At 51.1% G+C, this 24,654-nt stretch overlaps 14 protein-coding genes across 14 annotated transcripts; 6 read left to right on the forward strand and 8 right to left on the reverse strand.

Moving 5' to 3' along the window:
- The first annotated feature begins 50 nt into the window (after positions 1-50).
- Positions 51-1,770, forward strand: BCR37DRAFT_378298 (glycosyl hydrolase catalytic core-domain-containing protein). The gene has a single exon (XM_040869014.1). The coding sequence runs from the start codon at positions 173-175 to the stop codon at positions 1,373-1,375; it is 1,203 nt and encodes a 400-aa protein (XP_040726311.1). The 5' UTR covers positions 51-172; the 3' UTR covers positions 1,376-1,770.
- BCR37DRAFT_339917 (WD40-repeat-containing domain protein) lies at positions 1,504-2,226 on the reverse strand (the record flags this gene model as incomplete). Its single annotated transcript, XM_040867346.1, has 2 exons — positions 1,504-1,703; positions 1,941-2,226. Coding segments are annotated over 2 exons (486 nt in total), but the record flags the coding sequence as incomplete, so codon positions are not given.
- A 311-nt stretch (positions 2,227-2,537) lies between these two features.
- BCR37DRAFT_391886 (phosphatase inhibitor-domain-containing protein) lies at positions 2,538-4,030 on the forward strand (the record flags this gene model as incomplete). Its single annotated transcript, XM_040871065.1, has 2 exons — positions 2,538-3,194; positions 3,392-4,030. The coding sequence occupies 2 exons, from the start codon at positions 2,538-2,540 to the stop codon at positions 4,028-4,030; spliced, it is 1,296 nt and encodes a 431-aa protein (XP_040726313.1).
- Positions 4,031-4,036: 6 nt separating this feature from the next.
- BCR37DRAFT_345592 (uncharacterized protein) lies at positions 4,037-4,510 on the reverse strand (the record flags this gene model as incomplete). The annotated part of the gene is made up of 1 exon (XM_040867631.1): positions 4,037-4,510. The coding sequence occupies one exon, from the start codon at positions 4,508-4,510 to the stop codon at positions 4,037-4,039; it is 474 nt and encodes a 157-aa protein (XP_040726314.1).
- A 109-nt stretch (positions 4,511-4,619) lies between these two features.
- BCR37DRAFT_378300 (uncharacterized protein) lies at positions 4,620-5,149 on the forward strand. Its single transcript, XM_040869015.1, has one exon. It carries the CDS (start codon positions 4,799-4,801, stop codon positions 4,979-4,981), a length of 183 nt encoding a protein of 60 aa, XP_040726315.1. The 5' UTR covers positions 4,620-4,798; the 3' UTR covers positions 4,982-5,149.
- On the reverse strand, positions 5,094-6,784 carry BCR37DRAFT_345400 (peptidase S8/S53 domain-containing protein; the record flags this gene model as incomplete). The annotated part of the gene is made up of 2 exons (XM_040867622.1): positions 5,094-6,608; positions 6,659-6,784. 2 exons carry the CDS (start codon positions 6,782-6,784, stop codon positions 5,094-5,096), a joined length of 1,641 nt encoding a protein of 546 aa, XP_040726316.1.
- A 262-nt stretch (positions 6,785-7,046) lies between these two features.
- BCR37DRAFT_366118 (rRNA processing protein Fcf1) lies at positions 7,047-7,625 on the forward strand (the record flags this gene model as incomplete). Its single annotated transcript, XM_040868271.1, has 1 exon — positions 7,047-7,625. The coding sequence occupies one exon, from the start codon at positions 7,047-7,049 to the stop codon at positions 7,623-7,625; it is 579 nt and encodes a 192-aa protein (XP_040726317.1).
- A 29-nt stretch (positions 7,626-7,654) lies between these two features.
- Positions 7,655-8,991, reverse strand: BCR37DRAFT_378301 (putative PRO3-delta 1-pyrroline-5-carboxylate reductase). The gene has a single exon (XM_040869016.1). The coding sequence runs from the start codon at positions 8,657-8,659 to the stop codon at positions 7,700-7,702; it is 960 nt and encodes a 319-aa protein (XP_040726318.1). The 5' UTR covers positions 8,660-8,991; the 3' UTR covers positions 7,655-7,699.
- Positions 8,756-9,485, reverse strand: BCR37DRAFT_345527 (Snf7-domain-containing protein; the record flags this gene model as incomplete). Its single annotated transcript, XM_040867629.1, has 2 exons — positions 8,756-8,994; positions 9,032-9,485. 2 exons carry the CDS (start codon positions 9,483-9,485, stop codon positions 8,756-8,758), a joined length of 693 nt encoding a protein of 230 aa, XP_040726319.1.
- A 104-nt stretch (positions 9,486-9,589) lies between these two features.
- Positions 9,590-11,326, forward strand: BCR37DRAFT_378303 (RPAP1-like protein). The gene is made up of 2 exons (XM_040869017.1): positions 9,590-11,095; positions 11,143-11,326. The coding sequence occupies exon 1, from the start codon at positions 9,697-9,699 to the stop codon at positions 10,939-10,941; it is 1,245 nt and encodes a 414-aa protein (XP_040726320.1). The 5' UTR covers positions 9,590-9,696; the 3' UTR covers positions 10,942-11,095; positions 11,143-11,326.
- On the reverse strand, positions 10,993-11,336 carry BCR37DRAFT_391893 (uncharacterized protein; the record flags this gene model as incomplete). Its single annotated transcript, XM_040871066.1, has 2 exons — positions 10,993-11,095; positions 11,143-11,336. The coding sequence occupies 2 exons, from the start codon at positions 11,334-11,336 to the stop codon at positions 10,993-10,995; spliced, it is 297 nt and encodes a 98-aa protein (XP_040726321.1).
- Positions 11,337-11,802: 466 nt separating this feature from the next.
- Positions 11,803-15,922, forward strand: BCR37DRAFT_263427 (uncharacterized protein). Its single transcript, XM_040866727.1, has 2 exons — positions 11,803-12,765; positions 12,808-15,922. Exons 1-2 carry the CDS (start codon positions 12,269-12,271, stop codon positions 15,884-15,886), a joined length of 3,576 nt encoding a protein of 1,191 aa, XP_040726322.1. The 5' UTR covers positions 11,803-12,268; the 3' UTR covers positions 15,887-15,922.
- BCR37DRAFT_412763 (TRAPP II complex) lies at positions 15,923-19,894 on the reverse strand. The gene is made up of 2 exons (XM_040872233.1): positions 19,676-19,894; positions 15,923-19,635 (listed from the first exon to the last, which is right to left on the reverse strand). Exons 1-2 carry the CDS (start codon positions 19,848-19,850, stop codon positions 15,959-15,961), a joined length of 3,852 nt encoding a protein of 1,283 aa, XP_040726323.1. The 5' UTR covers positions 19,851-19,894; the 3' UTR covers positions 15,923-15,958.
- A 28-nt stretch (positions 19,895-19,922) lies between these two features.
- Positions 19,923-24,127, reverse strand: BCR37DRAFT_412764 (uncharacterized protein; the record flags this gene model as incomplete). The annotated part of the gene is made up of 3 exons (XM_040872234.1): positions 19,923-22,961; positions 23,001-23,168; positions 23,210-24,127. The coding sequence occupies 3 exons, from the start codon at positions 24,125-24,127 to the stop codon at positions 19,962-19,964; spliced, it is 4,086 nt and encodes a 1,361-aa protein (XP_040726324.1). The 3' UTR covers positions 19,923-19,961.
- Between the last annotated feature and the right edge of the window lie 527 nt (positions 24,128-24,654).

Genomic DNA, 24,654 nt, shown 5'->3' on the forward strand with positions numbered 1-24,654 from the left:
ACACAAATTCAGGCACCGCGCGCGACTGCCGTCGTCAAACCTCTACTCCCGCATCAGGCAATATTCAACGACAGAAAGCAGTCAAGGATGTTGACGGCCACTCTCTTAAGCAAGAAGCCTCCTCGAGTCTTCACGGAACATTCCAAAGCTTCTATACCAACATTTTTCGACCATGGGTCAGTCGCCATCCTCTTTGCAAGGCTACAGCACACTTCATCAAGGCACCAACGCAGGATTTCCGGCGCAAGCAGCGATCCGCAGTATCCCTCTCTATGGCTTCCAAAACACCGCACAGTGTAAAGCGCTCTGTGATGCCGATACGGCATGTGCAGGGCTTCAAGTGTCTGGTGCTCAAAACAGCGACTTTATGTGTGAGCTGCTTGGCTTTGGGACTGATGTGAGTATGCAGGGTAGCGCTGTGCGTGCTGGCGGTTCAAGCGCATACAAGAAGGTTGACTTTGCCATCTTGCCACAACCCAAGTCGACGACGACGTTTGTACCTTTGGTGATTGCGCCTGCTCCGACACCACAACCTGCGCCAGCAGTGGTACAGCCTGATGCTCAGCCTGTTGCACAGCAACCAGTCGCGGTAGCACCCGCTCCAACTCCAGCTCCTGCGCCCGCTCAACCTGCTGCCTCAAAACGCGGCCTCGACTGGCCTTGGAACAATCCCTCCAGCAGCTGGTCTCTCTTTGCTCCCTCACAAAGCTGGGTGTACAATTGGGAACTTTGGGACCCACGCGAGTCTTACTTTTCCGGTGAATACGTCCCCATGGTCCGTTCAGCAGATCGCGTCACGCAATTATCAACATACATCCCAGCAGATGGTTCACGATGTCCACAACACTTGCTCGGTTTCAATGAGCCTGATTTGGTGGGTAGCGATACCTACCAGACGCTAGAGGGTGCGATTTCGCTTTGGCGAGGGTACTTCAATCCACTGCGACAGACGTGTCCCAGCACAAAACTCGGTGCACCAGCCGTCACGAATGGTAATGGCGAGTACTGGGGTATCTCCTGGTTACAGAAATTCTTTGCCAACTGCAATGATTGTCAAGCCAGCATCAGCTTCATTCCCATTCATTGGTATGGAGGCTCTGCAGCAGACTTTATCCAATACGTTGGACAATTCCACAATGCATTCCCACAATACCCGCTGTGGGTGACGGAATTTGCCTTTGTCGGAATCAGCACGGAAGCGTACTTGGTTGAGTTTAAGCAAGCACTGCAATTCTTGGACAATGCACGGTATATCGAGCGCTATAGCGCATTCGGCCCCATGAATGCCGCGAATATGGTTGGTATCGTGGCAGGCGCCATGGTGAGTGATGATGAGCGCAGTTTGACGGCTGTGGGAAGGTTATACACGTCCTAATCATCGCTCATGAGTTCTTCCAATTCAGCCAATTCTTCAGCGCTCATGACTTGTTCTTTTGCTGCTACTTCTGGTTCAGGCTTCCACGCAGCTTGTTCGGCGATATGCGCACCGAGTCCGGCAGCTGTCAAATCCCATCGTCGCAGGGTACAATCAATCGACACGCTAAATAGTGTCTGTCCAACAATAGCGAGTCCAGTAATTTCACTGAAGTGTCCCTCGAGTGTAAACTTGAGCTTGCCAGATCCTCCCTCAAACAAGCGAATCTGTTCATCGCGACACGCAGTGATGATGTAGGGGCCATAGACGAGGACATCGCGTACATAGTCTGGGTGTGGCAATTTTGCTTCTTCTTTGTATAATGCATCGACCATAGCGAATTGGCGTGCAAATCGATCATTGGAAGCAGTATAGAGAGAGTCATTGTCTTCGAGTAATTTGTTGATGCCTGTTTCGTGTCCCCAAAAAGGTTCACCGACTTGTTTCGCAGATTCTCGAGTGATGTCCCATGTACAGAGAGAGCCTTCTGAGCCGGCACTGAGGACTTGGCCAGATTGTAAGAGACATAGCTGTTCAACGGCGCGTGGGTGAGCTTTGAGTGTATACAAGCATTTGAAGTCCTGGAGGCACCACACACGAATTGTGCGGTCACTCGAGCCAGACAAAAGCAAGCCGAGGGAAGGGATATAGAGTAGACATTTGATGAAATCAGCATGCCCGACCAAGACGTGCAGACACTGGCGTGATGCCTTGTCAAAGACACGAATGGTCTTGTCCCAGGAGCCAGTGATGTAGAGATGGCTGGCCACCACACTACACGTCACCGGTGCTGTATGACCGCGATAAACTTGCGTTTCCCCAGTCTCAATGGAGACACGACGCGCTACAGACCCTGATTCAGTGAGATAGAGCCATGTTGCATCTGCCTGGTCTGTTGTGATGCTCAGCAGTTTCGTTGAAAAGACAGTTGGAGCTCCCAGTTTATTGCCCGACTTGGCTGCTTGTCTTGCAGCCTTGTCCTGCGCATCCTGGCTCTGGAAGAAGGAAGCAGCATGGGATGTGTTCATGGCTGCTGCTGGTCGTTGACTCTGTTCCTTTTTCGACTTTTCCAACTTTTCACCCCGGACAGCAAAAGACCACCAAGTTGCAAGGACTTATATCAATGCAGCGGTCGTGGCTATATCCTGCAAGGGCCGCATCATCGCATATAGGCGCAATCCGGGCATATGCTTACACGCCAAAACCACACCATGAATTGAAAGGAATCCGGCCGGAACCAGTGTTTCCAGTCGAGTCCGATCCAGCCGTCTTCCGTCGCTCTCTCGACAAGATCCTGCCTAAGGAGAGTACTTCACTGCTTACTGATGCCGTTGCACTACAAATCTTTACGCACAAATCATTCATGCATGGGCAAGTACCGTATAATAGCAAACTCGGGTTTATGGGAAGACGGGCACTCAATCTTGCGCTCTTACTGCATCTTGCCTCACAAGCCTCGTCCTCTCCCTTAGCTATTGCTGGGAAACAGGTGAATGCACTGTACGCGCCAACAATCGGGTATCTCATGGATACACGCAGTTTAAGCTATGCAGCACAAGCACTTGGCTTTGAGCCGCATTTAATGCGTTGGAAACCACGGCGTGCAGAGGATCTAGCGGGGAGCGGCCTTCCAAGTGTACAGAAGCATGCCTTGCTCGCGGCGATTGGATGGCTTGAGTTGGGCGTGGGTAGTGCACAAGCAAGGCAGTTTTGTGAGGACAAAGTCGTCCCTGAGCTGATACAGAGTACGGAGAAGCAGAAAGCTATGGCGCGGGAGAGTGTATAGCATTGCAGGCCTCCGTCTCTGTTCCATTCCTCCTTTCCCTGAGTGATCTGTGACTGTTCTCCTTCCCATTGGTCTCCAAGAACAAGCTGAAGACCAACTGCGAGTCTGCTACTATACCTGATACACTCTAGCTAGCGTACTAGCTAGCCTACAAAGACGACAGAGACAAGCTCATGCATCGCCATCATCAGGCCCACGCAACGGGCACAAGCGCCTCCCAAATCATCACAGAATTGCCTCTCTCCGATCCAAATTCCACACGTACCTCACGCGCCCCTTCACCAGGCACCCTCCCGGCAACGGGAACCTTGCGTCTTCGTGGTGAGCATCGCCGTAGTCGACGCGTACAATGGGCGCAACAGACGGTTGATAATGAAGGCCTGGGACGGAAGAGTTCCAAGATTTGTTGTATTTACCATCGTCCGCGACACTTTGATTCAAGCTCTTCCTCTTCTTCCTCTTCATCTGGCAGTTCAAGCGATGGTTCGGATGTTGGGAATACTTCTGGCGACGATGAACTCGGTGAAGAGGCAAGAGCTGCGAGGAAGGCGTTGAGGGAGCGACAGCAAGCTAGACGAGAAGCACGATTGACGCACAAGAAGCGCAAGGCTGATGCGCGGAAGGAGAAGCGTGAGCATACGCATGATGGGCCGTGTCGACATGATGAAGATCAGGCACAAGGCGACAAGAAGGACAAAGATGCCGAGGACGCAGACGATGAAGAAGAAAAAGATGCAAGCACGGAAGCGACAAGGGAGACAGCAACGAGTCAAAGCACAGAGTCCAAGAGGCCAGCGAAACCGAATGCATACGAAGAAGGTCCTCGCTAAGATGCGCTAAAACAGTCTTGGTAGCAAGCGAGTGAGTCCCAAGAAGAAACGATTCCGTCCCGCCTGAACACCTTGTTGTATACTCGCACCAGCAGCCATCGTTGATGTAGCCATAGTCATATATCCTCTCCGTTCCACGCGATTCAGCTTGCGTGCAGTTTTGGAGTTATTTTGTGTATTTTGCCCTCGCACAGGAAGACCCATCGCATGTCGTCTACCACGGTATGTCCCCACTTGTCGTAAATGAGCAATATCCGCACGTACTTGACGTCGTAGATCAGACTCAATCGTCATGCCTGCAAGATGCGCACCGAGTGCTGTTGTTTGCTCTTCTGTGAGCTGAGAAACGAGTGTGTTGGGTGGAATGTGTAGTGTGTCGAGGGTCTTGAGGGCTGTGTGGTGGCCGATGCCGTAGAATGCAAGAAGGGCGAATTGGATCTTCTTGCCATCAGGCAGTTGTTGTCCTAGCAGCAGGACCATCTGTCTCTTACACTGAACTACTTCCTGTACCAGCTCCTGTTCTTAGTTTGTCGTCGTGGTGATGGCTTCAGCTTTTTTGATGCGACAGGAAACAACTCCCAGCTACGACCCGCGACACATCATGCGGCAGACCTTCAAGGGCATCGTCGTCTCGGCGCTCAATGCAAAGACCGTCAAGGTCCGTACAACTTTCCAGACAAAACACCCGAAAGTGCTCAAAGTAACGGCATCCATTGCAAGTAAGTGCATTCGCTGACAACGTAGACCATCACGCTACACAAAAATTACATGGCGCACGATGAGACAAATAGTCTAGGACCGGGCGATGTCGTCCGTATTGAAGCGTGCCGTCCCATGTCTGCGCGGAAACGTTTCGCCGTTGCAGAACTCTTACAAAAATCCAAAATCAGCAATGGTGCGCCTGCAAAGCCAAGGGAACAAGAGACAAAGACGGAAACAAATGCGATATAGCATCATGAACGAGTATATAATAAAGAGGCAGTCTACCTGAGAGACGTACGAAAGCGAATCGCGCAAAAAACAAATCATTCCAAGACACCCAGCGCAGCTTGCAGCTTACAGTTTACAAGCCAGCCTTGATGGCCTTGTTGGCTTGCTTCCTCAGCTTCTTGGCGGTACGTGCCAACTGCTTCTTTGTAGCCTTGAGTGAATCTGCCTCCTGCGAAGCCAACTCCTCAAATGCAGCCTTCATCTCCTGCAAGTCCTCGGAGAACTCATCTGCCATGCTCGAAGCAAACTCAGCGACCTTGTCCTGTTCATCCTTGAATGACTTGACAAGCTTGCGCAGACCAGTCTGAACATCTGTCTCTTCGTTCGATGCATCACGTGTATCCTCCTTGATGATCCAAGGGTTCGATTCCTTGCTGTCAAAGCCATTGTTTGCCAAGATGTTGGGTGTGCTTGACGGAATATCATTCAACTTGCCACGCGAACCCAATGCAATCATTCGCTTCTTGAGTTTCTCAGGCGTCACTGAGGTAGAGAACCCAGATTCCTCATCAGGCTGCAGGGAGAGGGCATAGCTGAGTAGACCACAGATGTGTGGAGATGCCATGGATGTACCAGAAATGGTGTTGGTGGCGTACTTGCTACCGATCCAAGTCGAGAGAATGTTGAGACCAGGAGCAAAGATATCTGTGCACTTGCCAAAGTTGGAGAAGTAGGCACGGTCATCACCGAGAGTGGATGCTCCGACCGTGATGGGACGTGAAGCAGCGGCAGGCGAATAGTTGCATGCATCAGCATTGTCATTGCCAGCAGCAACGGCGAAATGCAGGCCAGCTCCCACAGCGGCATTCACGGCACGGTCGAGTGCTTCAGATTTGCCACCACCGAGTGACATGTTGGCTGTAGAACCCTTGTGCTTCTTTCCTGCCTTTTTGGCTTCCTTGACAGACTTGAGGTGGTCCATGGCTGCCCACTCAACACCCTTTAGGACATCCGACATGCTACCACTACCATTGGATCGAAGAACCTTGACAGCGACAACCTTGGCATGTTTGGCAACACCGTATGTCTTACCAGCAACGGTACCAGCACAGTGCGTACCATGACCATTGCCATCGATATCCTGGTCGCCTTGCGGAATAGTCTTTCCCCAACGCGCACGACCTTCAAAGTCAACATGGTTGACGTTGATTCCCGTGTCAATGATGTAAGCAGTGACACCTTCGCCTGCGCGTGCGTCATACTGATACTTGTTGAAGGTACTAAAGCCAAGCTGGTCCTTGTGCGAAATTCGCGCGAGTCCCCAGGGTGCATTCTTCTCGAGTGCAGTAGATTGCACGCCGAGTGGCTGGTCTTCAAGAGCATAGACAATCGAGTCCTTTTCGATGTAATCCACATCAGGCGACTTGCGCAGTGCATCCAGCACGTCTTCGGAGAAACGGCCAGAGTAGCCGTTGAATCCAATCAGCTCATCATAAATGTGCTTGAGGCCGCCCATGACATCGATGCCTTGGGCCTTGAAGGAAGATTGGTCACGTTTCAAGAGAGAGCCCACGTGCAGGGCTTTGACCCAGGCATGGTGGTCTTCTACGGCCTTATCCTTGACGTGGTCCTTGAGGACGACGATGTACTGTTCTTGTTAGATGTTTGTGCTTCAGCGCAAGAGATGGAAGAGCGCACCTCGTTGGGGATGGTCTCTGAGTGGACAGAGGAAAGGAGGGGCGCTTCATCGAGCGCTGTGTGCTTGAGTCCGTTGGCGCTCGCATAGCCTGCTACGAGCAAGAGTGCGGATGCGCTGATCTTCATGATGTGGTTATGTAGTGGTCAAGAGGGAGGGTAAGGGTAGAGAGGGAAGGGTTGGTTGTGGTGTTGGTCTTGGTGTGGAGTGGACGCGCAATCTGGTTTGGGATGAAATGATGACTCGATTCACGCTGGGCGATAAGCATGCACGTGACTTGCCGCCATCAAAGGATTAGATTTTCACAGGGACCAGCAGAGTATTCTTGACTCTCTACTTGACTACTCTCTACTTGACTACTGCTACCTGCTGTATATTGAACTAGCTGCCATGGGCAAGGCCAAGACAACGCGCAAATTCGCACAGACAAAACGTCTCATCTCCCTCAAAGACGCACGCATAAAAAAACCAGCTACAAACAAGACGGCTGTGCGCAAAGATGCAGATGGCAATGTCGTCAGAGAAATCCCACAGGTCGCCTCCTCCCTCTTCTTCCAGTTCAACAATGCTCTACACCCACCATACAGAGTGCTCATTGATACCAACTTTATCAATTTCTGCATAAAAAACAAGATTGACCTGGTTCGCGGGCTCATGGATACCTTACTCGCCAAGTGTATTCCCTGCATCACAGACTGCGTCCTGGCAGAACTCGAGAAGCTAGGACAAAAGTTTAGGCTCGCACTGCAGATTGCCAAGGATCCGCGATTCGAGCGTCTGACATGCTCACACAAGGGCACGTATGCCGATGACTGCCTCGTTGACCGGTGCTTGCAAAGTCGCTGCTACCTTGTGGCCAGCAATGATTTACACCTCAAGCAACGGATACGCAAGATTCCAGGAGTGCCCATCCTCTATGTTGGCAACCACGTCATCAAAGTCGAGCGTTTGCCAGATCTACTGCATTGAGTTTCAGCATCTCCATCAGCATAGCACCGAATGAGCGTTTTATATTGCATTAGATTATTACTTTACAAAGGCTTCTAATTCTTGCCTAGAGCAGTGGCAATCTGTGCAGCAGTCTGGATCGTACGTGCCAACACAGACCGGATCTTGCCATCCTCCATCTCAAGCAGCCCGCCAATGGTACACCCACCCGGTGTTGCGACGGCATTGCGAATCAGCGCTGGATTCTGTCCAGCTTGTACCATGCTCGCCGTTCCAAGCATTGTTTGTGCAACGAGATCTTCTGCCTGTTGACGTGGAATTCCCATCATGACACCGCCATCTGTCAAACTTTCCAGAATCACAGCCATGAACGCCGGGCCACTGCCACATAGCGCAGTCGCTGCATCAATATGCTTTTCATCCATAATCAGCGTCTTGCCAACTTGCTTAAAGATCCAAGAGACCATCTCGAGCTCTTGCTCAGCAACACCATCACCCGACACAATCACCGACATGCCTTGTCGAATACGTGATGGCGTGTTTGGCATGACCCGGATGACTTTGCTATCCGGTAGAAACCCTTGCAATGTACTAATCGTCGTTCCTGCCAAGATGGACATGACAACTTTACCTTTGAGCGCTTGAGCCATAGCGGGCTCTGTCAATAAATCACGCGCAACTTGCGGTTTACATCCAAGTAGGACATAGTCCGCCTTGGATGCAGCTTCCGCATTGGCAGAAGCACCATAGCTGACAGTAACAGCGTCACCAAATAGCTCTTTTAGTTTCTTTGCAGCTTCAGGACGTTTGACACATGCGCTAAAGATGCTCGGAGCCACCAAGGGTTCTTGATCGGCTGAACCTTCGTTGATGCTGAGGACTGAAGCAGAGAGGCTATCGGCACTATTGCGTTCGGCATCTTTCAAGGCATCTAGAACGCCTGAGAGGATGGAGCGGCCCATTGTCCCGCATGCGAGCGCACAGAGTATCTTTTCAGGCATCTTCGTACAAAGTGTAGTCGAAGTGTTTGAGTCTTGACTGTCAGTTGCTCTCATCTGAACGACAAGCGAAAAAGCAGTCGCAATTATAGCATATGTATGGATGACCACATCCAGCTAGCAGTCAATGAGCACATGCAGCTAAGCAGATGTCTAGTCACCGCCTCCCTTGAGATTATTGAGACGCGCCATGAGATCGTCTTCGCCCGTGTTGGATGCACCACCGCCGCTACTCCCCATCGCCTGTGCAGTTTGTGCCACCCGCGCTTCTGGTTGAGCAGCAGCAAAGCCTTGTGGCGCTTCACCTAGCTTCTGGTGCAAGTCAACGCCAATCTCATCCAGCACTTGATTCAGTATCTCATCTGACTCTTCCTCATCGTCTTCCATCGTTTCTATCATTAGCATGCATCAACAGGCACAAGAGCATACCATCAATCGCATCATCCATCATTTCCTGCCGTTGATCCATAATCTCATTCTCCCGCTCAAAGTCCGCGACAATCTTACTCAAGGCCGGCATATTCATACTGCGATTCATACCACCCAACAATCGTGTCGCGCCTTTCATACTCTGAGCCATTTGCTCATTACTCCGCATCGTTTGGATACGTAGCGATACACCTTGTAATTGTGTGCGCATGGCATAAAACTTGGCAATATGCCTCCGCGTCCGTACTAAATCTTTCGCTTTAATCTTTGCCGCAGAGACTTGTCCAGCTTGAGCGGATTTCTTGATCTCTGTAATCAATCGTTTCTCTTGACCCTCCAACTTTACCCGTTCACGCTCAAGTTCCCGTTGTGACTTTTCAAGAGCGCGTTGGTGCATGCGGAGACGTTCTTGTGGGGTTTTGGAGCGGCCAAAGACCCATTCGAGTGCTTGCATCGTTGTGAATTGTCGTTGCTCTGTCTGTTATGTAGCAATGAGCGATCAAGCGGCGTTGAACACTAGTGAGCGCGCAGTTGTTGAAGATGGATGGTTGGTTGTGGTGGTTGTGGCCTGGGCGCTGACGTCTTGGCGAGATTTTGACCGCACAGACACATTGCAATGGACGCTACCCTCTGAAGCTCAAGCCCAAGTGCTAGCTGGCTAGGCTATGGCTGACACACGCAAGCCAAGTCGCTTCAAGCTCTCAAGGGATACTCAACCTTCACAAGACCCGGCACTACCGGGTCATCGCATCACAATAGACCTAGAAAGCTCACATCATGCTACTTCGGGTATCGCAGCGGGTGATATCCTTGAACGGAATACCGACGGGCATGCAGTGTCGCTTGAACAGAGTACTACTGTCAAGCAACCGCTTCCTAAAAAGATTGATTGGCGAGCACGCGCTACATCGCGTCGTACAGGACGACATGAGACATCCTCGAATACCGTCTCAGCAAACATGCAAGAACCGGGCAGTGAGAAGAGCCTCGCTGCAGAGATTGAACGGGAGAATATGGCAAGAGTAGCAGGCATGTCACCTGATGCGTTGAAGATGGAGCAAGAAGCCTTACTGGCGAAATTAGACCCTAGCGTCGTTGCAGTGTTGAGACGACGTGCTGCACGCAAGGCAGAGCAGCTGCGTGTTGAGACGCAAGGGAATGGTCAAGACGATGACGATGTGGGTGAAGTCGTTGAAGAACAGTTTGTGAATCAGGTGCCGACGCTAGGTACAGCAAATGGTCCTGCTCTCTCTTCACGCAAACCAGTATTGACAGACTCTGAAGCGCATGAGCAAGACATCATTTCACCTGCACACGTACAAGCTCACGAGAGTACCTCTTGCACGCACTTTCCAGCTCGTGCACTCGACCCAGCCTCTGTGACCTTCTTGGACGATCTCAAAGAAAACTACTTTCCAAATTTGGCACACGACCCTAGTAAGCTACAATGGATGCAACCAGCCACGGATGCCGAAGATACAGCTCAATACCATCCTGCAACAAGTGATTCAGTCGCACCTGGTGAAATCAGGTTTGGATTTAGTGGTGAATTGCTTGCACCTTTGGCAAGTAGACAGGTCGATACAGCGCTCGGATTGCATCATCATGCTGATGCGCCGCGTGCAGCTGGGTATACGTTACTTGAGCTTGCCTTGTTGGCACGTTCAACACAGCCGTCTCAAGCGAGTCTAGCGATTCGAACACTGGGTCGTGTTGTGTATCGCTTGCATCATGGTGAATTTGGAGAGGCTATGACGAATGGATTGATGGCGGTTGTGAAGGAAGCAAGAGTGATGGAGACATTGATGGAGCGCTCACGAGATGCGCATTTGAGTGTTGCGAATTATGCAATGGAGGCCTTGTGGCAGGCCAATCTTGAGAAGCCGGCAGAAAAGGTGCATGCAGTGTGAACATAGATGAACTATATAACGAGAGCATAGCGTCATTGTATAAGCGACTGTTTACACTTCTTCGATGGCGGAGTAGTTGTTGTACTTGGCGCGGTCTGCAAACAAAAAGTACAGGGCTGCGCCAAGGATAGGGAAGAAGAAGACGGCAAGGGCCCTTGGTGAGTGTTAGCAGTTTCCTGGAGTTCAACTATTGAGACGTACCAGAGAAGCTTGTGAGTACCTGGACGAGAGGATTTGAAGAGTTCAAGGAAGATGTAGATGTCTAGCAAGAGAACGAGGAATCCAATGATACCGCCGCCAGTTCCGTAGTTGACGGCATTACCGTGATGTCCGGTAGCGGTTGGCGCTGCGACGGCAAAGCTAATGAGCGAGGCGATGAGGATGAGCTGGTTCATGATGTTGAGGTAGGGTAGCTGCAGCGGGAAGTTGGTTGTTTGCGATGACGAATTCTGCGGCTGAGATAAGAAATCACGCAGTACTCTACAGACTACAGTGATTGTCTACTAGGGCTATCTAGGAGTCAAAGGGTGGCTAGAGTGAGAGGCTGCGTATACGAGTAGCGAGACAGGTTAGATACGGTGTGCAGTGGGTATGCGGTGCACGGTGATGTGACTGCCAGTAGGGCACGTCAGGACAGAAGGCAGAAGACACATGCTGCAGTTGTGTGAGACAGTGACAGCCCTGCTCTCAGTGCTCTGCTGCTGCCTGAGACACTCGCCTTGTCACCGAGCCTGACACTGAGCCTGACAGACAGACAGACAGACAGGGCAGCTCTGTGTATATGTATGGGCGTGACTGCGTGGGCCCAGACTCTTCTAGATCGGAGTCTGGCCCGCTGCGAGTCTGCCGAATGGAGGCAAGTCAGCAGTAGAAGACTCAGTACTCTCGCCAGTAGCCAGTACTAGTCCAGTCTAGCTGGGTCTAGCTGGGTCTAGCGGCTGAATCCAGATCATGGCGGCCCGCTCCAGTCTAGACTCAGTGCTCAGTCAGTAGCAGACCAGACGGCAACAACCAGCATACTCCAGCACAAGGCACATCCTGATTCCTGCCCCCCTCCCATACTCCATACTCCAAACACACTACAGAGCAACGGCCGACCTTCCCTGCGATCGATATTAATCCACTGTCGTCATCGCAGCTGCACAACCGGCAAGGGATTACAGTGTACGACAGTGACACACAATTCCACGCACCTGTCACAAGCCGCAGCACGGTCATTCTCCCCTGTCGCTCTGACCACACAACACCTCTGCGACCACCCAGTGACATCGACCCATCATTGGGCCTTACAGGCTCTCACGTCACTCAGCCTTGACGTATAATTATCATGGACAGCCAGGGGCATCTGCGCACACTCGCCGTTCCGGCGGCGATCGTCAGTTTACAAGGCGATCATCATGATGTTTTACGCTCCAACGACCTGTTTGCTCAAGCAGACTGCGAAGCGGATCTCGGTGCTCTTCAACCCTTCATCAAAGCAGCAACACCTTCAATCCGCATCGTTCAACTAGCCGCTGTGCGGGAATACACTCTATCACCCTGCGACACACCAGACACCATTCTCTTACAGCTCATCAAGCATGAACCACTCCCAATCACAGGCGACCCAGAAGCCAAGCGGCGACTATGTCTCCGCAAGGCCAAGAACCGTTCAGAGGAAGATCATGCCCATGCGCTCCGTGTATTCGAATTTGCCTCGCAACAAGATCGTCTTGGACCCATTCAAACGTGGCCTGATGCACTGTGGCGGGCGCTGTACAGTATGTTTGACTGTTATACCGCAAGTGGTATCGAATGGGGTCATGACTTTCGGCTTCTCTATAAGTAAGCATCCCTCTTGCCTCATCTCACTTGCTAACAACTCAGTTACCAATACCGCATCATTGCAGGCGCTCGACACCCAGACGCACTAGGTCTACCCATGCGACATGAAAAATGCTGGGGAGATATATGGACAGCGTTGCAACCACAAATGCAATCCGTCATGTGCGGTAACGCTGCAAGTAATCAGGATGTCCAATTCATGATTGACGATGCTGAAACAGGTCGGCCACTGGAGCGATACTTTGATTATGGCTTCACACCGATTGATGACGATCATGGCAATAGTCTCGGTATCTTGAGTACCGGAACAGAACGCACCGAGCAAGTCTTTAATGATCGTTGCTTTGGTGTTGCCATGTCTGCTATTGTCAAAGAAGTCACCTACAAGACAAAACCCTCGGAATTCTACTCCAGCATGGCCAAGGGTCTTCAAGCAAACCCTCAAGACTTGCCTGTTGTCTTGGTTTACAGTGTGCAGGATTCATTTGCCAGTTTAACAGTCAAAATTGCAAACTTGGCAGACAAATCGCGGCCCTTGCCTGAACGACACTGCATGGGTGGTCTTTCAGAACATGTCATTGGTCGTTTGTTGAATGAAGTGAATAGCCAGCGAAGGCCCATTGAAACAAGCGATTCATTCCTGCATAACCTCATCATTGCAGACAATCAACGTTGTCAACGCGCCATTCTATTCCCCATTGCCTCAGATGTCACGGGAAAATTATTGGCAGCTGTGTTTATTGGCTTGAATCCGCATCGTCGCTTGCAAGGCAGTTATCGAGCATACTTGGATATGCTCATTGGTCATCTTGGTTCCGGCATTCGGAATATGAATCACATGAAGGCACAACTCATGCATCATGAAGATGTGGCAACCCTCAACCAAGCACGCAGTTCAGAACTTCAAGCAAAACTAGAGGAACGCAGCAAAGAATTGTTTGACGCAGAGATGCGATTCAGTAATATGGCTGAATATTCACCCGCAGGCATCTTCCTCATCAGTCCACAAGGATCCGTCATTTTCTGTAATGATGCAGCATGGACGCTTGCTGGTGCGCAAAAGCCAGATTTCGAAGTGATTGACTCGTTACTGCAAGATGCTCGTACCTGGGCACACGAGGATAATGTTGAATATTACAAAGCCGAACTAGCCATCATGTTTACGGAACTGAGACCCGTTGCGTTCACCTACAGAGCTGCAATGGACTGGCCGGATGGTCGCGCTCGATGGTTGCGTGTCACAACCCGCGTCGAACTCAATAGTGACGGCACGCCACGTCTGTTCCATGGCTTCTGTATGGATGTATCACACGTCAAGCAACTTGAAGAACTCACCAATAAGCATATGGCGGATGCAGCGGAGAGTAAACGTCAACAAGAAGCATTCATTGACATGGCATCTCATGAAATTCGCAATCCCTTATCAGCCATTGGTCAAACTGCAGAACTCGTCACCTCTGGCTTACGGAAAGCACTGCGCATGCAATCCGTTGAAGAGATCCGTACGGCTCTTTCTGAGGCTCTCGATATGATTGTCAATGTCGATTTACTTGCACGGCATATGCGATGCATTGCAGATGACATGATTGCCGTATCGAAAATCAACAGTGATTTGCTTCGTGTTCGACCCACAGCGATTGTGGTGACGGATTACTTACAGCAAGTACTGGGTATGTTTGCAGCAGAGGCCAAGGCTCAAAATATCCGCGTGACACTGGTTGCGGACAAGGAGTCGGTGGTGGAGGGGGAGACGCGATGTTTGATTGATCCTGCGCGTGTTTCACAAGTGCTCATCAATCTCATTACCAGTGCCATTAAGCACATGTCACGCAATGTGGCAGCGGGCGAGAAGCAAAAAGCGGTGGATGTCTCTGTTCGTCTCTCGTCAGAAGCACCCTTCCCAGCCGATCTGTATGGCGCTACAACAGAATCGCATTCGAGTCCTATGGAGGAGATTGTCCAAGACAAGCGCGCAACGAGTCATGAAACCGAGCAGTACCTCGTCTTTGCCGTTCAAGATAATGGCCTTGGCATGAGTCAAGAGGACGCCGAAGCCATCTTTAGACGCTTCACACAAAGCGGACCCAAGACGCACAACAAGTACGGCGGTACAGGCATTTCCCTCTTCATCTGTCGTCGTTTGGCTGAGTTGCAAGGCGGTCAAATACGGAGCGAACCACCACCATCAGGTGCTCCTGGTACACGCTTCGTGTTTTACGTGCGAGCACCTCCGTGTGGCGAGGGACAAGCAACCACCACAACACCCATGGAAGTCCTTAGCGACGACTACTTTGCACACTTCACGCGTCCCTCAGCACTCGAGCACAGTCCGTCAGAAGTCCTCATTCCACCACCAGAAGCGCCCACGCCTGCCTACTCCATGTCAGCCATTCCTAGATCAGAGCCTCAAAAGGCGACTGACCCGGTTCAGCAACATTTTGATCGCATTCGGGCATTGATTGTTGAGGATAATATTCTCAATCAGCGCTTACTACAGAAGCAACTACAAAAAGCTGGCTATGATGTTGAAGTGGCCAATAATGGACTTGAATGTCTCACCAAAGTCAGAGAGGAGCCGTCATTCGATGTTATCCTGCTTGATCGAGAGATGCCTGTTTGCGACGGTCTCGCTTGTCTCTTGCAACTACGAGAACTTGAGAAGCAAGGCATTGTTGTGTCCAAGGAACGCAAGGCTTCCACTCAATCACAAGCAAGTAGTCATGTTCCCATATTTGACAGGGCGACCCTTGAAGATCAAGAGTACCCTGATCCGGAAGGCTATCTCGATTCGAGGTCCAAACCCACAGTCACCGCCGAATCGTCCTCCATCTCGCCAAGCATGACACCAGACGCCAGCGGCCATGTTGCAACGCCCTCTGCTAAGCGGCGGCGATCCTCACGGCCAATCACAACCAACAAGAAGCAGCATGTCGATGAACCTGAATATGAAGGACCGCGCAACACCAAGCTCGCCGTCATCACAATCAGTGCGAATGCGCGATCCGAGCAAATCGAGGAAATGATGAATGCCGGAAGCGACGACTATGTCACAAAACCATTCCGCTTTCCCGACTTAGATGCGAGAATCAAGAAACTACTCACAACACTGGCAGACTGTTGAAGCTCATGAAATTCTATTTTGACATAGCGAATGATGGTGTAGTATAATACGTGTACATGAACAACTCCTTGTCTATGCTTGTACTTCTATCTTGATGGCGTCAGATGATAGGCATTGGCCAGTATGTACAGTGCTTTCGCCGTCGATGCTCTTCACAAACAGCGAACATGTTGTCCAGTAAACACCTACGTCCAGCGCCATCACGTCTAGCTGGAGTAGATGTTCGCCATGGCCAGGTACCGTGATGGTGCCAGGGCAGCCCGGAATTAGGAGTGAAGGCGAATGCACATTCACCTTGTCGCTCTTGCCACTTTGTGCAGACTGCATACTCATAGGCCGGCCCAAAGCGGGTTCTTGTAAAGTATCCCTGACTTCTGCTCCTGCAACAGCCGACATGCGAAGAAGTACAACATACGACGCACTTGTCTCGTTGATGATGGTCACACGCAACTTGCCAAACGTGTCGGTCATTAAGGAGTCAATAATGGACAAGCGACAACGCAAAGGCGACAGTGACAGCGCCCGCATCATGCGAGGCGACATGCTGATGGCGCGCAACTCGACGGTTCCTGTACGAGGCTGCTCCGTCTCAGTCGAGACAAACGCCATTTGCTTCGCAAGGGGTTGGTCTGCTGATAGTCGAGCAGAGGTCCAGGATGCCGATAGTTTAGCCAGCAGAGCTTCTCGATACCAAAACACTTGTCTGCTCAACGCCTCTTGTTCAGAATCGGGAACTGAAGACACGACAAATTGTCGCTTGGAGCGTGATGGGATAGGCTTGGTACTCGCATCGTCCAAATAAAGTCGTTGAAGAGGCAGCAACAAGCTGGTCGCGCCACCTGCATTCAGCGATGCAGCAACGACATATGGCTCATTATCCTCTCCCATATTCATGGTCATGGTCGTGAGCAGACTTTGTGAGTGCAAATTGCGAATGTTGATGAGCAATAGGCAAAAGTCCCCAGCATGGCCAGCACGCAATTTAGCAAAGAGAGTCTGGACTTGTGCACTGCTTTGATTGCTGACGTTTACTTGCTGGTCGAGCATGTTGAATGGTAGGATATCCGCCCGCGTGATATCAATCACACCTGATACATTAGCCTTGAGAGGTATCCGCAGCTGCCTCGTATACAGCGCTTCGGATCCTGTGCCGGAGGCATATTCGACAACGACTTCGACATTGCTGAGGCCTCGCTTGCCAACGACATCGATGTCAAATACTCTCTTGCCACCTCCCAGTATTTGACAGTCGTCCTTTGCCGTGTGACTAAAGGCAACGCGGTCATACAGGAACGTTTCAAGTTCATGCAGCTCATGAGGCGCTTTTCCGCGAGCTTTGATGGCGCTCTGAAGTGCCAGCGTCGTCGAGTCCATAAATGTCAATGTGATGCCGTGAGCGGCGGTCTCTGAGTCGTTCTCAAGTGTGATTTGGAACGATGTGTGCTCTCCCTCAAGGAGCGAAAGAGTGTCTTGGCCACCAAGGCTTGAGCCACGGTAACACAATCTTGCTTGAGCAGGAATCACATCAAGCGTCTTGGTCCGTTGTTCGCCAAGCAGTGCCTCTTGCTTGGTATTCTTGATAAGGCTGCAGGTTGGCTTCAGTCGATCTAAGCCACCATGAGCCTGATACCATCTTTCAACGTCTTGTCGTGAAGGTGGTACAATATTGGGAAAGAAGGTTTCTCTGCATCCAAACATCTTGATGCGACACCCCTTGACCACAAGAGACCCTGGCTCTCTAGCGAATCCTGTCAGACGCACAGTCTGTATCGATTTGGCGTATATGAAGCAGGTTGCAGGCGATCCTTCAAAAGCCACACCTTCCGTGACGAGAGAGAGTGAAATGGCTTCCACATCGAAATGATACGGATTTTGCAGAGTAATTTCAAACTCTGCAGGTTCATGCTGAACAATGACATTGCTGTCAGGGACCTCATCGTGCTTTGCATATGGATTGTAGAGAAAGAAAGGATTTTGTGCTTGGGTGAGAGCAGAAGCATCTCTCTTGGTAGGTACAGGCAAGATGGAAGCACACAATTTGCAGTCGCGTAATAAGTAAGGATCCCAATAATCAAGATCCATGTCGAGGGCACCATACTTCTTGGCGACACCCGCAATGCGAGGAAGATTCGAAACGAGCTTCACTTGATCTTCACGCCCAAGTTCAGTGGCTGTTGTCTCCAGCACTCTCGTGGTGAATCGTTGTACACCTCGAAAGTCGGGAATTGCTTCACACATGGCAGTGCAATCTTTCAGGACAGTAGTTTGCAGGGAACGCCAACCAGCTCCAGTCAGCGCATGGTATTGTATAGACTGTGCATCCTTGGCGTTGGGTATGTCGTAGCTGGCGCACAAGTCATCGAGCAGAGCATGTAGAGATGTCTGCTTGCCCATCTGAGCCATGAGCGTAGCGATATTATTGTCTGCCATGGCCAAGCCTGCAGCTGGATGAATACCCAAACCAGCAGCTCCAGTGACTCGAGCTTGAACCAAGGCTGGCGTCAGGCAAAGTACAATTTCGCGAAGGAAGAATGCGCGACGACGTCTGAATCCAACGGATCCGTGAATGGCAGCTAGCCCGCCGAGCACGTAGCACTTGTCGGCGAGATTGAGCGAGTCGATTGAACCAGAATATGCGCGCATCGCCCAGGCTGTGATTTCTGCTCGTGGTGGATACGCACCGATTGTCAGTGGCGGAATGGGTCGACCGAGGACGATATGCGCTAGAGCATGTTTGTTAAATCCACCAGCAAGATGGACTGCTGCGAGGAACTTCGCGAGTCGAAGGGCACTCTCAGCCATACACAGAGGCGGCACAGTGTCTTGTGGGAATGCTGTTGATCGCTGGTACAGATTCAGGATGGCAGAGTGCAAGTCTGGAATGAAGTCGATAAAGTCCACATCCTTCTTCGGCGTCGGGGCAGGCTCAATGTCGATCTTGGCAGATTCCTTGTGGTCCTTGCTGGCAGCTCGTTGTATTGCATTCATCGCCACAGAGGGAATTTGAGGAGTCAATTCGGCATAACACATGAGTACGCAACACTGGCCAAGACCCTCAAGCGCCGCAGCATACCACAGGTGATCACTGTTTGCCTTGGATATGGCTGCAGCTTCTGCATACCACTTTATTGCTTCAGCGAAGAATCCACACATTTTGAAGAGATCACCAGATGTCTTGGCAATTCGCCCCTGACCTTGCATTTTGCCACGCTCTGTCAATGCCGATGTCGCCAAAGTGAATCGTGGATTACGATCGGGTCCTGGAGAGGAGGATGGCGTTATGCGCATGTCGGATAGGGCTGATGCGGATAAGTTGCTGGTTGACGTCTTGAGCAGACTGCTAGCTGGATCAAATGGACTGGTGATGGTAGACCGTTGCCGTAGCTCGCCGGTCAAGACGTTGAAGCGAACAAGAACGGAAGCCACGAGATCACTCATGTTCTCTCGGAGCTGGTGTATATGCGCATTCTCCGGGATGAAGGTGAGAGCGGATGCTTCTTGTTGGGGGTTAGCATTGAAGACCCAAGTCCTCGATAGAATGGCCGTAGGTGCTTGCTTTTGTAGTTCCTTGAGCTTCACCTCGCACTTCTGAGCATCTACGTCGCCTTCTTGACCATCTGCAACTAGTAGGATGACGAATATCCGACGGTAGTACTCAAAGCTCTCCAGATGATCGTGGTCCTTGTCGACAGTTGTGCAGAAGTCGAAGATGATGCGGCCAGATGGATAAGAGGAAGCATTGAACGTTCCTGTAGTATCAGCACACATTATAGCTTCACATCAATCTACCTAGCTCAGCCGCGGGCCCGGTAGGTACGTCTGATAATCGCACTTCATTGACAGCTCGCAATTGAGTGAGAAAGCTGTCAAAAGCGGCTCGTTTGATGGGCAGCCATGGTCGCACAAGAACACGTATGCGTGCAGGAGCCACATATGACAGCGGATCCAGCACGCATGCGTCCATACAGCGAGTCGCGTCCGCGTTTTGTGTGGTGCTGGTGCTGCCGTTGAGCGCGATTTCTTCTTCAGATGATCACAAAAGGCTTCATCTACATATTGGATGGAACATATGCTACTACCGCTTCCTAGACACCAGCAAGTCTGCCTCCAGCTTCCGTATCATAGCCTTCAGCCCAATGCCTTTCTCAGCGTTGGCTTCGAGCCAGTCCTCCATCTGTTCGCGCACCTCTCGCAGCTTGTCGTTGATGGGCAATTCACCGAGCGTTGCGTGCCGTTGCGGATTTAGCAGCATGTTGAAACACGGCTCCCAGAGTGCTTGCTTCCAGTACCGCTTGAATGTGTTCTTGAGCGTGTAACGCTTCTTACCTAGTCCAGTAGCTTCAACCGACGTTTCGATGTATTTGCCAAACAAGAGCGAGTGAAGAATACCGGCAAGTCCGTGGTAGTCGACCTGATAGGTCCATGGCCGTGCTTCCCGCATCTCGACACAATCTTGCTCATCCGTCTTCCAATCGGCCATAAACTGAACACCTTCTTTAAACACCTTCATGTCAATGCCACGGCCAAAGTCAATGAGCGAGATGCCTTTGCTCTCCCAGCCATCTGATCCATCGCGCTTATAGGCAGCCGACCAAGCTTGTTCTGCAACAGAGTCAAAGCGCAACAGACAGTTGTCAGCCTTCAGATCTCCGTGCAAGAGTCCCTTTGCATGCAATTGCTCTACCACACGAAGCAACTCGACCGCCAAGAACATGGCTAGTACCTCATCCACGCCACCTGCCTCAGAGCGAGCGCTGTTGACAAGGTCAAGAATAGTGCCTTGATCCTTGAAGTCGATCAGCAAGAAGGACGTATCCTGAAACTGATAGTACTCGTGTGCACGCGCCACAGATTGCGAGGCTCGACTGACGCCCAAACGACGCTCAGCTTGTCGCATGATGTAAAATTCCCAGGCACTTCCTGGCCGCTCAATCTTGCACGCCTCCAACTTGCGACGCAAACTGCCCGTTGCGACTCCAGAGATATTCTCAACCAAGAAGACCGGTGCAAAGGCACCTTCACCCAGCTTTCGTTTGATGGCATACCGTGAGTCAAAGTCGAGGATCACTTCAAGGTGCTGCGTCGCTTCGCCAGCTCCACGCTTGTTGAGTGCTCGAATGTACTTTTCAATGGCATCAAACTTTTTGCCATAGGCTTCTTGCACATTCAGCTTGCACCCTGCAAATGACCCAAGTTGCGGAAACATGCAGCGAAATATTTGATTCCTGACAGAAGCGTCCATAGGATTGCAAAGCATTTCTTGTACAAGAGGGCCCTTGACGGGACCACGAGGGATCTCATGCTCAGGTTGTTCTGCCTGCACGGGAGCAGCTCGAGCCTTGAGCTTCTCTGCCAAGGCCGGACGTTTCGGTGGGGCTTCCTTCGTGATTGCTGGCCGTGGCTCGGGATTCTCAATAAAAGGCGAGCTGTAGAGTGAGTCGATATGCTCAGTAGCCTCGTCTGACTCCTCCTCTGCAATAGCCAATGGTCGAGGCTTGACAACAGACAATAGCAAATGCTCAGTGTCCTCGGTAATTGGTGTCATGAGATTCATACCATTGATTCGCTTGGCTTCCGGTTGAGGTGTCGCTGGAACCGCAGGTAAAGCATTTTCAGGCTCGTCCCCATGCTTCTCTTCTTGGCGCACTTGTAGTGCAGGCAAAGCAGCAACGAGATCATCTGAAGACAGCTCTTCGGCTTCATCCTCGTCACTCTCGCTCACGACAGGCAGATCAGGTTCACTCTCCTCATCTGAGGAATTATCAGACTCATACTGTGTGTCAGCGACGAGCTCCGTTGCTTGAAGTGTCCAACCCTCTGCATGACCTTGAAATGTGTTGGTCGGCTCAAAGTCATCCTCGTCCTCTTCCGAATCTGAGCTGGCATCTGATTGCTCGCACTTGAGTGGTTTACTGAATAGATCCAAGATGTCGTCCATGGCAGCCTTTGTATTGATGGTGGGAGATGCCAGCTGCTTCATCTTGCCACTGCGCGCACCGTCCTTGATGGGCGAGTCTGCATCCATCACAGAAACATATACATCTTCGTGGGCGGACTCAACAACAAGTTCTTCTGAGGGCCAAACATGATTGAGCAAGCCCATGCCTTGCGCTTTCAGTTCTTCAAAACTCATCTCCTGGCCTTCAACAGCATACACTGCTTCCAAGTCACAGGCAACGCGCTCTGCCTTCTTTGGCAGTACCGCTGGATCCACAAAGATGGCAAGCTTTTCTTGCGCTGGAGCAAGGCCACCGCGCTGCTGCAGCTTCTCGCCCTGCATTGAACGCACCTCGACGGTGTTCTCCTTTTTGCGATCACGTAGAGTGCCAATGCTTCCCCATCCACCAGATCCTACCGGAGCTGATGCAACCTCCTCATCAGTGAAGATCATCAATTTTGGCTTACCGCTCTTGACGAATGCAGCACCTTGCGCTTCAGTCACTCCGCCGAGCTTCGTAGACAACGCAGCACGAACAGGTGCAATCGGCGGACTACTTGGATCATCACCTCGAGGCGGATTCGCCGCCAATCTTGCAGAAAACTCATCAAACTTGCGTCGTAGTCGACTCACTGGTCTCGCACCAGCCATGAGGCCCATTTGATAGACTTCATCTGCTTGTCCTTTACGGCCCATCGTCTCCAGCCATGCCGCGTACTCTTCATAAAATGTCGCCAGCTGCTGGCCAATCTCGTTGCGCGCCAGAAAGCAGAATAGCTCGCGCGGGTCGTCACTGAATCGCGCATACTCAATCCAAAGCTTCAGATATCGAGGATCGTTTGCATAATGCGCACTCCGTACAAATTGCTTTGAACATCTTTCAAGAAGCTCGATGTAGCCGCTTTGCGCATTTTGGCCGGTAGGAAAGGCCTCATTGGTCCAAGCGAGATAGCGTATCCAAACTTCGAGCGGGTCATCTAGCTCATGTGATGATTTCAACTCTTCCTCAAATGCAGCTTGTTTCGCTTCATTGGCCTCGTTTGCTACTACTGGACTGATCGCAAAGGCCTTGGCGAGTGCTTGCGCAGATCTGCCTTGCCGTATCGGCTCGATATTTTCCTTTTGTGCTTCTAGTGTCTGTTGTTAGATGGGAAATTTTGAAGTGCATCAGCATACGTTGAAGTCTATAAGGCCATTGAGACCAGCCATGCTTTTCTTCAATCGATCGGAATTCAGGCTGCTTGTTGTGTTGTTGTTCCTGATGCTCTTTGTTTTTGTTTTCTTGCGCGACGCGAAGATTTGAGCAGTCATCGCTTCATGAATCATGTTCCATCGTTCCTCGCTCTTTGACCTTGTATATTATCAAGACTACATCATATCCGTACATGCATTGCCTTACGAATGTGCTCAAACTTATCGACCAGCTTGACACGATCCTCCTTCTTCATAAGCTCGAGCTCATCCGTATCGTGCCATAAAGCAGAGCCCTTGAGCGGCTCCAGTCCTTTACTGATGTCGCTCAAGTACTCTGGCTCAAAGACAATCCGATAGAAACGCGTTCGCGTGCCACGGCCAACAAAGATGAACACCTCAATTTCACTTGTCCGAGATACGCCAGCCATGTATTTGAAGAGACTGGTGATCAAGGCCTTCCCTGCTATGCGAGCTTCCATGTCCTTTGTCAGTGTATCAGTCGGTACCGCGTCAATGATGAAGAAGCGATGATTCAAGCGAGCATTATGCGGTGGTACATCGTCGCCAATGATGGTCGTATCGACATACTGCGCCAACTCTATGCCCATGGAGATAGTAACACTCTCGTAGTTGTAGCGATAACGGAAGCATGAGAAGCCAGCAAGGTCGAGGAACTGCCGAAGCAAATTCTTCGATCGCTGAATGTCGAATGCATGCTTGCCGATTGTATGAATCTGATACAACGAGTCCGGGATGCTACCAGGCTTGAAGTTGTGATGCGCATCGGGCCGGTCAAGCAAATCATATAGCTTCAGCTCTGGCTGCACGATAGCATCTCTCCTCTCCTGCGATATCGGCACAAAGTTGACTGGATCGCGGACTTTGAGGTTGTACGTATTCTCGAAGCCAAGGAAAAGCTCCCAGGGATCTTTGCTAAAGTGTTGAGCCGGTGGCTCGTCTGTGCATCGGGTTTTATGAGCATGCTTCCGCGACCAACTGCGGTCGCCATAGGCTTCGACCACCAGGTCCGCTGAATGCGCACCGGTCGTCAGACTCAGGATGATGCGATCATCCCGCATCCACGGTAGCTTAGTTCGATTGAGCACCATGCTGCTTGATGCGACCCTATCAGTCTATTCGTACGAGTATGGTCATATGCCGAGGCTGAGCTTGTGTTATATGGACTCGTATCTTGTCGCATTCTCGAGGGCTTGTTTTTGCTGTGCCCGCGATATGACGCACTAGAATCTAGCACTCTGAGGGACGCTCGGCACAATTGCGAATGAAACCACCCACTCAGACAACATCTCCATTTGCTTGACACCGTCATCTGAACCAGGCGATGCTGCGCGATAGGCAGCGAATATGCACGACAAGCTATGAGATATGCTAGAGTTAACAAGCCACCTTAAAGGAAACGCTGCAATAGGGGATCTGTGGCTGTCTCTACGCTCTTGTTCTTGGCTGCTCATTGCAGCATTTGGATTTGAAATTGTGCCGTTTCAGTGCTTTGCTACCTTGGAAGCGCAGCGAACTTATCAGGTTTAGCTTCTCGCCGAAGAACCTGGAGCAAGGCGCACTCGCGATGAGCGGCCAAGAACTAAAGAGTATGCAGATTGCCACAGATCCCGTATCC

Source organism: Protomyces lactucae-debilis, assembly GCF_002105105.1.
Source record: "Protomyces lactucae-debilis strain 12-1054 chromosome Unknown BCR37scaffold_6, whole genome shotgun sequence".
In the NCBI taxonomy this organism is placed as follows: domain Eukaryota; kingdom Fungi; phylum Ascomycota; class Taphrinomycetes; order Taphrinales; family Protomycetaceae; genus Protomyces; species Protomyces lactucae-debilis.